The sequence below is a fragment of the Cyanistes caeruleus genome, chromosome 36 (assembly GCF_971803275.1).
Source record: "Cyanistes caeruleus chromosome 36, bCyaCae1.hap1.1, whole genome shotgun sequence".
Lineage (NCBI taxonomy): Eukaryota > Metazoa > Chordata > Aves > Passeriformes > Paridae > Cyanistes > Cyanistes caeruleus.
In genome coordinates this window covers 424,434-437,529 of record NC_141737.1, presented here as the reverse complement: position 1 = coordinate 437,529, position 13,096 = coordinate 424,434, and the positions used below count along the sequence as shown (strand labels likewise).

The following is a 13,096-nucleotide window of genomic DNA, read 5'->3' as shown; positions in this document are numbered from 1 at the left end:
TCAGGGGAAAATGGGAAAAATTCAGGGGAAAATCCAGGGAAAAATCCTGGGAAAAATTCATGGAAAAATGGGAAAATTCAGGGGGAAATTCAGGGGAAAATTCAGGGGAAAATCCTGGGAAAAATCCTGGGAAAAATCCATGGAAAAATGGGAAAAAATGGGAAAAAACGAGGGAAAATTCAGGGGAAAATTCAGGGGAAAATGGGGGAAAAATTCAGGGAAAAATCAGGGAAAAATCCATGGAAAAATGGGGAAAAATGGGGAAAAACGGGGGAAAATCCAGGGGAAAATTCAGGGGAAAAATGGGAAAAAATGGGGGAAAATCCTGGGAAAAATTCAGGGGAAAATTGAGGGAAAAATGGGAAAATCCTGGGAAAAAATTCAGGGAAAAATGGGGAAAAATGGGAAAAAACGGGGGAAAATTCAGGGGAAAATTCAGGGAAAAATGGGAAAATCCTGGGGAAAATTCAGGGGAAAATTCAGGGAAAAAATCAGGGAAAAATCCAGGGAAAAATGGGGGAAAATTCAGGGGAAAATTCAGGGAAAAAATCAGGGGAAAATTCAGGGGAAAATGGGAAAATCCTGGGAAAAAATCAGGGAAAAATCCAGGGAAAAATGGGGAAAAATGGGAAAAAACGGGGGAAAATTCAGGGGAAAATTCAGGGGAAAATTCTGGGAAAAATCCATGGAAAAATGGGAAAAAATGGGGGAAAATTCAGGGGAAAATTCAGGGGAAAATTCAGGGGAAAATGGGAAAAACGGGGAAAAATTCAGGGGAAAATTCAGGGGAAAATCAGGGAAAATCCTGGGAAAAATCCAGGGAAAAATGGGGAAAAATGGGAAAAAACGGGGGAAAATTCAGGGGAAAATCAGGGAAAAAATCACGGAAAAATTCAGGGGAAAATCCAGGGAAAAATCCATGGAAAAATGGGAAAATTCAGGGGAAAATTCAGGGGAAATTCAGGGGAAAATGGGAAAAATTCAGGGGAAAATCCAGGGAAAAATCCTGGGAAAAATTCATGGAAAAATGGGAAAATTCAGGGGGAAATTCAGGGGAAAATTCAGGGGAAAATCCAGGGAAAAATCCATGGAAAAATGGGGAAAAATGGGAAAAAACGGGGGAAAATTCAGGGGAAAATTCATGGAAAAATGGGAAAATCCTGGGAAAAATCCAGGGAAAAATGGGGAAAAATGGGAAAAAACGGGGGAAAAATTCAGGGAAAAATGGGGGAAAAATTCAGGGAAAAATCCATGGAAAAATCCATGGAAAAATGGGAAAAAATGGGAAAATCCTGGGAAAAATTCAGGGGAAAATCCAGGGGGAAATTCAGGGGAAAATTCAGGGAAAAATTGAGGGAAAAATGGGAAAATCCTGGGAAAAAATTCAGGGAAAAATCCTGGGAAAAATCCATGGAAAAATGGGGAAAAACGGGGGAAAAATTCAGGGAAAAATTCAGGGGAAAATTCACGGAAAAATCCATGGAAAAATGGGGAAAAATGGGAAAAAACGGGGGAAAATTCAGGAGAAAATTCCAAGGGAAAATTCAGGGAAAAATTCAGGGGAAAATGGGGAAAAATGGGAAAAAACGGGGGAAAATCCAAGGGAAAATTCAGGGGAAAATGGGAAAAATCCAGGGAAAAATTCAGGGGAAAATGTGGAAAAATTGAGGGAAAAATTCAGGGAAAATTCTGGGATAAAACTGGGATAAAATGGGAAAAAATCCAGGGAAAAATCCTGGGAAAAATTCCGGGAAAAACGGGGGGGAAATGGGAAAAATCCAGGGAAAAATTCAGGAGGAAATGGGAAAAAATTGAGGGAAAAATTCAGGGAAAAATGGGGAAAAATCCAGGGGAAAATCCAGGGAAAAACCAGGAAAAATCCAGGGGAAATATGGGGAAAAATCCTGGGAAAAATAGGGGAAAAATTTGGGGGGAAAATGGGAAAAAACTGGGAAAAACTGGGAAAAATTCAGTGAAAAATGGGGGAAAAATCCTGGGAAAAATGGGGAAAATCCTGGGAAAATTGGGAAAAAATGGGGAAAAAACAGGGGAAAAACGGGAAAAAATGGGATAAAACTGGGAAAAACTGGGAAAAACAGGGGGAAATCCAGGGAAAAATGGGAAAAATCCAGGGGAAAATGGAGGAAAATGGGAAAAATCCAGGGAAAATCAGGATAAATGGGAAAAAATGGGATAAAACATGAAAAAAATGCAAAGAAAATCAGGAAAAATTGGGAAAAATCAGGAAAAATCCAGGGAAAAAAAGAGGAAAAAATGGGGAAAATTAGGGGAAAGGTCTGGAAAAATTGGGGAAAAAATGGGAAAAATCCAGGAATAAAAAGCAAAAGAAATCAGGGGAAGAAATTGGAAAAATCCAGGAAAAAATCAGGAAAAAATGGGGGAAAAAATGGGAAAAAATGCAAAAAAACTCGGGAAAAATCAGGAAAAAATGGGAATGAAAGGGGGGAAAAGGGGGAAAAGTTGGGAATGTCCAGGGATCTCCGGGATTTTCCCGAAATTCCCGTTTTTCCGCAGCAATCTCCGCCCGGGGGATTCCGAGCGGCGCCTCTCGGTCGAGGTTTGGGATTGGGATCGAACGTCCCGGAACGATTTCATGGGAGCCATGAGCTTCGGGGTGGCTGAGCTGCTCAAGGGTCACGTGGATGGATGGTAAAAAACTGGGAATTCTTGGGGAAATTTTTGGGAATTTTTTGGGATTTTTTTGGGATTTTTTGGGGATTTTTTGGGGATTTTTTTTGGATTTTTTGGGGATTTTTTGGGGATTTTTTTTGGATTTTTGGGGGGATTTTTGGGGAATTTTTGGGGATTTTTTGGGGATTTTTTGGGGATTTTTTTTGGATTTTTGGGGGGATTTTGGGGGAATTTTTTGGGATTTTTTGGGATTTTTTTGGGATTTTTTTGGAGATTTTTTGGGAATTTTTTGGGAATTTTGGGGGATTTTTTGGGGATTTTTTGGGGATTTTTTGGGATTTTTGGGGGATTTTTTTTGGATTTTTTGGGGATTTTTTTTGGATTTTTTGGGGATTTTTTGGGGATTTTTTTTGGATTTTTTGGGGATTTTTTGGGGATTTTTTGGGATTTTTTGGATTTTTTGGGGAATTTTTTGGGATTTTTTTGGGATTTTTTGGGGAATTTTGGGGGATTTTTTTGGGAATTTTTTGGGATTTTTTGGGGATTTTTTTGGGATTTTTTGGGGAATTTTGGGGGATTTTTTGGGGAATTTTGGGGGATTTTTTGGGATTTTTTGGGGGATTTTTTGGGATTTTTGGGGGATTTTTTGGGATTTTTTTTTGATTTTTTTGGGAATGTTTTGGGATTTTTTGGGGAGTTTTTTGGGGAAAAATTTGAATTTTTGGGGTTTTTGGGGGGATTTTTGTGGGGGTTTTTGGGAATTTTTTAGGAATTTTTGGGGGGGTTTGGTGTCTCAGGAGAGGAATTTGGGAAAGTTGGGATTTTTGGGAATTTTGGGGGAATTTTTTGGGAATTTTTGGGGAGGAAAATCAGGATTTTGGGGGGGTTTTTTTTGGGAATTCTTTGGGAATTTTTGGGGAGGAAAATCAGGATTTTGGGGGTTTTTTTGAGGGAATTTTTGGGAATTTTTCCAGGGATTTTTCGGGAGAAATGGCTGGAAATTCATGGAGCGATTTTCCCCAGGAATTCCAAGAAAAATCCGGGAATTCCATGAAAAACCTCATTTTTCTCTCATTTTTTTCCCTTTTCCCGACGTTTTTCGGGAAATCCGAGCGGATTTTTACGGGAATTTCGGGATTTTTGGGGCTGGAACTTCCCAAAAATTCCCGGAATTCCCAAGAATTCCCAAAAAATTCCCGGAATTCCAGGTTCAAGCTGCTGAATCAGGAGGAGGGGGAATATTACAACGTCCCCGTGGCCGACACCGACGACTGCGGCCTCCGCCCAAAATTCGAGGTTTGGGAGCCCCAGAATTCCCAAAAAAAATTCCCAAAAATTCCTAAAAATTCCTAAAAAAATTTCCCAAAATTCCTGAAAAAAAACTCCAGAAAATTCCATTAAAAACCCCCCAAAAATGCTCAAAAAATCCCAAAAAAACCAAAAAAAAACTCAAAAAATTCCCCAAAAATTCCCCCCCCCAAAATTCTCCCCCAAAAAATTCCCAAAATTTCCCCAAAAAACTCCAAAAAATTCCCCCAAAAAATCCAAAAATTCCTGAAAAAAAAGCTCCAAAAAGTTCCATAAAAAAACCCCAAAATTCCCCCCAAAATTCCCAAAAATTCCTCCCAAAAATTCCCAAAAATTCCCCAAAAAAAGCTCCAAAATTCCCCCAAAAATTCCTAAAATAATTCCCAAAAATTCCCCCCAAAAATTCCCAAAATTCCCAAAAAAATTCCCAAGATCCTCCCCAAAAAAAGCTCCAAAAAATTCCCTAAAAAAATCCCCCAAAAACAAAAAAAACCCAAAAAAAATCCCCAAAAATTCCTAAAAAATCCCCAAAATTCCCTCCCAAAAAGCTCCAAAAATTTCATTAAAAACCCCCCAAAAATCCTTTAAAAATCCTTAAAATATTCCCAAAACATTCCTAAAAAATTCCCTAAAAAATCTCAAAATTCCCAGAAAAAACCCACAAAAATTCAATTTAAAACCCCCCCAAAATCCTAAAAAATCCCCAAAAACCCCTAAAAAAATCCCCAAAAATCCCAAAAAATTCCCCCAAAATTCCCAAAATTCCGAAGCTTTGAAGACACAAAAAAATTCCACCCGGGAAAGGCCAAAATTCCCCCAAAATCGCCCCAAAATTCCCAAAAATTCCCATTAATTCCCAAAAAATCCACCCCAAAATCCCCAAATATTCCCAAAATTCCCCAAAATCCACCCAAATATTCCCAAAATTCCCCAAAATTCTCCAAAATCCACCCAAATATTCCCAAAAATCCCCAAAATTCCCCAAAATCCACCCAAATATTCCCAAAATTCCCCAAAATTCCCCAAAAATCCACCCAAATATTCCCAAAAATCCCCAAAATTCCCAAAAATCCACCCAAATATTCCCAAAATTCCCCAAAATCCACCCAAAATCCCCAAATATTCCCAAAAATCCCCAAAATTCCCAAAAATCCACCCAAATATTCCCAAAATTCCCCAAAATTCCCCAAAATCCACTCAAAAATCCCCAAAATTCCCCAAAATTCCCCAAAATCCACCCAAATATTCCCAAAAATCCCCAAAATTCCCCAAAATCCACCCAAATATTCCCAAAATTCCCCAAAATCCACCCAAATATTCCCAAAATTCCCCAAAAATCCACCCCAAAATCCCCAAATATTCCCAAAATTCCCCAAAATCCCCAAATATTCCCAAAATTCCCCAAAAATCCCCGAAGTCCACCCAAATATTCCCAAAATTCCCCAAAATCCACCCAAATATTCCCAAAATTCCCCAAAATCCACCCAAATATTCCCAAAATTCCCCCAAATCCACCCAAATATTCCCAAAAATCCCCAAAATTCTCCAAAATCCACCCAAATATTCCCAAAATTCCCCAAAATCCACCCAAATATTCCCAAAATTCCCCAAAATCCACCCAAATATTCCCAAAATTCCCCAAAAATCCCCGAAGTCCAACCAAATATTCCCAAAATTCCCCAAAATCCACCCAAATATTCCCAAAAATCCCAAAAATCCACCCAAATATTCCCAAAAATCCCCAAAATCCCCAAAATCCACTCAAATATTCCCCAAAATTCCCAAAATTCCCAAAAATCCACCCAAATATACCCAAAAATCCCAAAAATCCACACAAATATTCCCAAAATTCCCCAAAAATCCACCCCAAAATCCCCAAATATTCCCAAAAATTCCCAAAATCCACCCAAATATTCCCAAAATTCCCCAAAATCCACCCAAATATTCCCAAAATTCCCCAAAATTCCCCAAAATCCACCAAAAAATTCCCAGAATTCCCAGAATTCCCGAATTTTTTGGTCTCTTCCAGGCCTGCAATTACCCCCTGGAGCTCTACGAGGTAAAACTGGGGGAAAATTGGGAAAATTTGGGATAAAATTGGGGGAAAAAATTGGGAAAAAAGGGAAAAAAAATTGGGGGGAAATGGGAAAAAAATGGGGGAAAAATTTGGGAAAAATTGGGAAAAAAATTGGGAAAAATTGGGAAAAAAATTGGGGGAAAAAATGGGAAAATTGGAAAAAAAAGGGGAAAAAATGGGGGGAAAAAATGGGGAAAAATTGGGAAAAAATTGGGGGGAAAAATGGGGGAAAAAAAGGGAGAAATGGCCAAAAAAATGGGAAAAATTGGGGGAAAAATGGGAAAAAATGGGGGAAAAATGGGAAAAGAATTGGGAGAAAATTTGGGAAAACTTGGGAGGGAAAAAATTGGGGAAAAATGGGAAAAATTTGGGAAAAAATTGGAGAGAAAAAAAGAGAAAAGTGGTGAAAAAAATGGGAAAAATTAGGGAGAAAAATGGGAAAAATTTGGGGGAAAAATTGGGAAAAAATATTGGGAAAAATGGGAAAATTAGGGAAAAAAATGGGAAAAATTAGAAGGAAAAAAAGGAAAAAATTGGGGTAAAATTGGGGAGAAAAATGGGAAAATTGGGGGGAAAAGTGGGAAAAAAAAGGGAAAAATTTGGGATAAAAAAGGGGAAAAATGGGAAAAGAAAAAAGGGAAAAGGGGAGAAATTGGGGGAAAAATTGGGAAAAAAAAGAGGGGAAAAAGCCAAAAAAATTGGGAAGAATTGGGGAAAAAATGGGGAAAAAAATGGGAAAAAATAAAAAAAAAATTGGGAAAAATTGGGGAAAAAATGGGGAAAAAATGGGAAAAATTGGGGGAAAAAAGGAGGAAAAAAAGCCCAAAAATTGGGGAAAAAAAGGCAAAAAATTGGGAAAAATTGGGGAAAGTTGGGAAAAGGGAAAAAAAATGGGAAAAATTTGGGGAAAAAAGGGAAAAGGAGGGAAATGAGGGGAAATTTTGGGAAAAAATTGGGAAAAAAGGAGGAAAAAAAGCCCCAAAAAATTGGGAAAAATTGGGAAAAATGGGGGGAAAATTGGGGAAAAAATTGGGAAGAATTGGGGAAAAAATGGGGAAAAAAAATGGGAAAAATTGGCGGAAAAAGGAGGGAAAAAAGCCCCAAAAAATTGGGAAAAATTGGGAAAAAATGGGGGAAAAATGTGGGAAAAAAATGGGAAAAATTGGGGGGAAAAGGAGGAAAAAAAGCCAAAAAAAATTGGGAAAAATTGGGAAAAAATGGGGGAAAAATTGGGGAAAATTGGGGAAAAAATGGGGGAAAAAACAGGAAAAATTGGGGGAAAAAGGAGGAAAAAAAGCCAAAAAAACCTGGGAAAAATTGGGAAAAAATGGGGAAAAAATTGGGGAAAAAATGGGAAAAATTGGGAGGAATTGGGGAAAAAATGGGAAAAAAATGGGAAAAATTGGGGGAAAAAGGAGGGGAAAAAGCCAAAAAAAATTGGGAAAAATGGGGAAAAAATGGGGAAAAAAATGGGGAAAAATTGGGGGAAAAAATGTGGGAAAAAAACGGGAAAAATTGGGAAGAATTGGGGAAAAAATGAGAAAAAAAATGGGGAAAAAATGTGGGGAAAAAATGGGAAAAAATTGGGAAGAATTGGGGAAAAAATGGGGAAAAAAGGAGGAAAAAAAGCCCAAAAAATTGGGAAAAAAAGGCAAAAAAAAGAGGAAAAAATTAAAAAAAAAATTGGGAAAAATCGGGGAAAATTGGGAAAAATCGGGAAAAATTGGGAATTGTGACCTTTGACCCCTCCCCCCCCCCCAGAAAGTTCGTCGGGGCCCCTCCCCCACCCTGGGGCCCTCCCCCCTCCCCTCCCCCACCGAGGCCAAGCGGAGCCTCCTGGGCAGCGGCCGCTCCCACCTGGGCGACTTCACCTTCCTGATGGTGCTGGGCAAGGGCAGCTTCGGCAAGGTGAGAGATCCAGAGGGGAATTCCCAGGAATTCCCGAGAATTCCCAAAAAAAACCGGGAAAAAACGGGAAAAAACGGCGCAAAAATGGCAAAAAACGACCCAGAAATGGCAAAAAACGACCCAAAAATGGCACAAAATGACCCAAAATGACCCAAAATGAAGCCAAAAGTCAGCTGGGGAAAGCTGGGGGAGGTGAGAACTTGGAATTCCTGGAAAATTCCGGGAATTCCCGAGAATTCCCAAAAAAATCCGGGAAAAAACGGGAAAAAATGGTGCAAAAATGATGCAAAACGACCCAAAAATGGCAAAAAACGACCCAAAAATGGCCCAAAATGACCCAAAATTAAGCCAAAAATCAGCTGGATAAAGCTGGGGGAGGTGAGAACTTGGAATTCCTGGAAAATTCCGGGAATTCCTGGGAATTCCCAAAAAAACGGGAAAAAACGGCGCAAAAATGGCAAAAAAGGACCCAAAAATGGCAAAAAACGACCCAGAAATGACACAAAATGACCCAAAATGAAGCCAAAAATCAGCTGGATAAAGCTGGGGGAGGTGAGAGTTCGGAATTCCTGGAAAATCCTGGGAATTCCTGGGAATTCCCAAAAAAAGCCAGGGGAAAATGGGAAAAAATGGGAAAAAACGACTCAAAAATGACCCAAAATGACCCAAAAATGACCCAAAATGACCCAAAATGAAGCCAAAAGTCAGCTGGGTAAAGCTGGGGGAGGTGAGAGTTCGGAATTCCTGGAAAATCCTGGGAATTCCCGGGAATTCCCAAAAAAACCGGGAAAAAACGGCGCGAAAATGACGCGAAATGACACAAAAATGGCAAAAAACGACCCAAAAATGGCACAAAATGACCCAAAATGAAGCCAAAAGTCAGCTGGGTAAAGCTGGTGGAGGTGAGAACTTGGAATTCCTGGAAAATCCTGGGAATTCCTGGGAATTCCCAAAAAAATCCGGGGGAAAATGGGAAAAAATGGGAAAAAATGACTCAAAAATGACCCAAAATGACCCAAAAATGACCTAAAATGACCCAAAATGACCCAAAATGACCCCAAAATTCACCTGGATAAAGCTGGGGGAGGTGAGATCCCAGAATTCCCAAAAAATTCCAGGAATTCCCAAAAAAATCTGGAAAAATGGGGAAAAAACGGCCCCAAAAGAACCAAAAAAACTCGAAAAAATCCGGGAAAATTGGGGAGAAAAAATTGGGAAAAATTCCCAAAAATTCCCCCCAAAATTCCAGAAAATTCCAGAAAATTCCAGAGATTTTGGGATCAAGATCTGACCTCTGAACAACCCAAAACTGTTGAAAAAAAATCAAAAAAATCCGAAAAAAACCGTAAAAAATTGGAAAAAAATCCAAAAAAAATTCCCAAAAAATAAAAAAAAATTGGAAAAATCCCCAAAAAATTCCCAAAAAATTCCTAAAAACCCCAGAAAATTCCAAAGATTTTGGGATCAAGATCTGACCTCAGAACAACACAAAACTGTTGAAAAAAAAGCAAAAAAATCTGAAAAAAAATGTAAAAAAATCAGAAAAAAATCGAAAAATAATCCCCAAAAAATCCAAAAAAAAAAGGGAAAAATCCCCAAAAAATTCCCAAAAAATTCCTAAAAACCCCAGAAAATTCCAAAGATTTTGAGATCAAGATCTGACCTCAGAAAAACCCAAAACTGTTGAAAAAAATCAAAAAAATCTGAAAAAAACCATAAAAAATAAAAAAAAAATAAAAAAAAAAAATCAAAAAAAAATGGGAAAAAATGGGAAAAATCCCCCAAAAAATTCCCTAAAAATTCCCAAAAACTCCAGAAAATTCCAGAGATTTTGGGATCAAGATCTGACCTCAGAACAACCCAAAAAAGTTGAAAAAAATAAAAAAAAAATAAAAAAAAAATCGAAAAAAATAAAAAAAAAATCAGAAAAAAATGTGAAAAAAAATCGAAAAAAAATGGGAAAAAAATGGGAAAAATTCCCCCAAAATTCCCAGAAATTTCTGGAACATTCCCGGCCCTCTGCAGGTGATGCTGGCGGAGCGGAGAGGCTCGGCCGAGCTGTTTGCGGTGAAGATCCTCAAGAAGGACGTGGTGGTGCCATCAAAAACAGCCTCGAAAATTCCTAAAAAATGCCGGGAAAAATTCCCCCAAAAATTCCTAAAAATTCCCAAAAACTCCAGAAAATTCCAGAAAATTCCAGAGATTTTGGGATCAAGATCTGACCTCAGAACAACCCAAAACTGTTGAAAAAAAATAAAAAAAAAATCCAAAAAAAACCCGTAAAAAATCAGAAAAAAATCCAAAAAAAATTCCCAAAAAATAAAAAAAAAATTGGAAAAATCCCCAAAAAATTCCCAAAAAATTCCTAAAAACCCCAGAAAATTCCAGAGATTTTGGGATCAAGATCTGACCACAGAACAACCCAAAAAAGTTGAAAAAAATCAAAAAAAAATCAAAAAAAATCGAAAAAAATCATAAAAAATCAAAAAAAAATCAGAAAAAAATGTGAAAAAAAATCAAAAAAAAATGGGAAAAAAATGGGAAAAATTCCCCCAAAATTCCCAGAAATTTCTGGAACATTCCCGGCCCTCTGCAGGTGATGCTGGCGGAGCGGAGAGGCTCGGCCGAGCTGTTTGCGGTGAAGATCCTCAAGAAGGACGTGGTGGTGCAGGACGACGACGCCGCCTCGGCGCTGGTGGAGAGGAGGGTCCTGGCACTGGGACCCCGCCCCCACTTCCTGACCCGCCTCCATTCCACCTTCCAGACACCAGTATGGAACTGGGATGGACTGGGAGGGACTGGGATGGACTGGGAGGGACTGGGAGCACTGGGAATGGGGAATGGGCACTGGGAATGGGACTGGGATGGACTGGAAGTGACTGGGAGCACTGGGAATGGCACTGGGAATGAGGAATGGGCACTGGGAATGGGACTGGGAGGGACTGGGATGGACTGGGAGGGACTGGGATGGACTGGGATGGACTGGGAGGGACTGGGATGGGACTGGGAGGGGATTGGGATGAACTGGGATGGACTGGGAGGCACTGGGAGCACTGGGAGCACTGGGAATGGAACTGGGAATGTGGGGGAGGGGCGGGTCCTGGCACTGGGACCCCGCCCCCACTTCCTGACCCGCCTCCATTCCACCTTCCAGACACCAGTATGGAACTGGGAGGGACTGGGAATGGGGAATGGGGACTGGGAATGGGACTGGGATGGACTGGAAGGGGACTGGGATGGACTGGGATGGACTGGGAGCACTGGGAATGGCACTGGGAATGGGGAATCGGAACTGGGAATGGGACTGGGATGGACTGGGATGGACTGGGATGGACTGGGATGGACTGGGAATGGGATTGGGTGGACTGGGAGTGACTGGGAGGGACTGGGAATGGGACTGGGAAGGGATTGGGAAGGGATTGGGAGGGACTGGGAGGGACTGGGAGCAGCTGGGATGAACTGGGATGGACTGGGATGGATTGGGATGGATTGGGAGGGACTGGGATGGACTGGGAGAAGATTAGGATGAACTGGGATGGACTGGGAGTCATTGGGATGGACTGGGATGGACTGGGATGGACTGGGAAGGGATTGGAAGGGACTGGGAGCACTGGGAATGGGGAATGGGCACTGGGGATGGGACTGGGATGGACTGGGAGGGGACTGGGACGGACTGGGATGGACTGGGATGGACTGGGATGGACTGGGAGGGGACTGGGATGGACTGGGATGGACTGGGATGGACTGGGATGGACTGGGAATGGCACTGGGAATGGGACTGGGAGGGGATTGGGATGAACTGGGATGGACTGGAAGTGACTGGGAGCACTGGGAATGGGATTGGAGGCACTGGGAGCACTGGGAGCACTGGGAATGGAACTGGGAATGTGGGGGAGGGGCGGGTCCTGGCACTGGGACCCCGCCCCCACTTCCTGACCCGCCTCCATTCCACCTTCCAGACACCAGTATGGAACTGGGACGGACTGGGAGGGACTGGGATGGACTGGGAGGGACTGGGAGGGGATTGGGATGGACTGGGAGGCACTGGGAAGGGATTGGGAGTGACTGGGATGAACTGGGACAGACTGGGAGGGAATTGGGATGAACTGGGATGGACTGGGAGGGACTGGGAGAGACTGGGATGGGACTGGGAGCACTGGGAATGGGGAATGGGCACTGGGAATGGGACTGGGATGGACTGGGAGGGGATTTGGAATGGGATTGGGTGGCACTGGGAGTGACTGGGAGGGACTGGGAATGGGATTGGAGGCACTGGGAGCACTGGGAATGAGGAATGGGACTGGGAGGGGATTGGGATGGACTGGGATGGACTGGGATGGACTGGGATGGACTGGGAGGGGATTGGGATGAACTGGGATGGACTGGGAGGCACTGGGAGCACTGGGAGCACTGGGAATGGAACTGGGAATGTGGGGGAGGGGCGGGTCCTGGCACTGGGACCCCGCCCCCACTTCCTGACCCGCCTCCATTCCACCTTCCAGACACCAGTATGGAACTGGGATGGACTGGGATGGACTGGGATGGACTGGGAGGGACTGTGAGGGACTGGGATGGACTGGGAATGGGACTGGGAGGGACTGGGATGGGACTGGGAATGGGGAATGGGGACTGGGAATGGGACTGGGATGGACTGGGAATGGGATTGGGTGGCACTGGGAGTGACTGGGATGGACTGGGATGGACTGGGAAGGGATTGGGAGTGACTGGGATGAACTGGGACAGACTGGGAGGGAATTGGGATGAACTGGGATGGACTGGGAGGGACTGGGAGAGACTGGGATGGGACTGGGAGCACTGGGAATGGGGAATGGGCACTGGGAATGGGACTGGGATGGACTGGGAGGGGATTTGGAATGGGATTGGGATGGACTGGGAGGGACTGGGAATGGGACTGGGAGGGACTGGGACGGACTGGGAGGGACTGGGAATGGGGAATGGGCACTGGGAATGGGACTGGGAGGGACTGGGATGGACTGGGAGGGACTGGGATGGACTGGGAGGGACTGGGATGGACTGGGAGGGACTGGGAGCACTGGGAATGGCACTGGGAATGAGGAATGGGAACTGGGAATGGGACTGGGATGGACTGGGAGGGAATTGGGATGGACTGGGAGGGACTGGGATGGACTG

General features: G+C 42.5%; 1 protein-coding gene across 1 annotated transcript in view; it reads left to right on the top strand.

The window, feature by feature from the left end:
* The window catches only part of PRKCG (protein kinase C gamma), a 41,282-nt gene that overhangs the window by 11,209 nt on the left and 16,977 nt on the right, over positions 1 to 13,096 (top strand). The window contains exons 8-12 of the mRNA XM_086871692.1: positions 2,536 to 2,670; positions 3,861 to 3,948; positions 5,990 to 6,019; positions 7,799 to 7,945; positions 10,542 to 10,715. Coding sequence (XP_086727818.1) covers positions 2,536 to 2,670; positions 3,861 to 3,948; positions 5,990 to 6,019; positions 7,799 to 7,945; positions 10,542 to 10,715 — 574 coding nt within the window. The remainder of the gene's footprint in view (positions 1 to 2,535; positions 2,671 to 3,860; positions 3,949 to 5,989; positions 6,020 to 7,798; positions 7,946 to 10,541; positions 10,716 to 13,096) is intronic.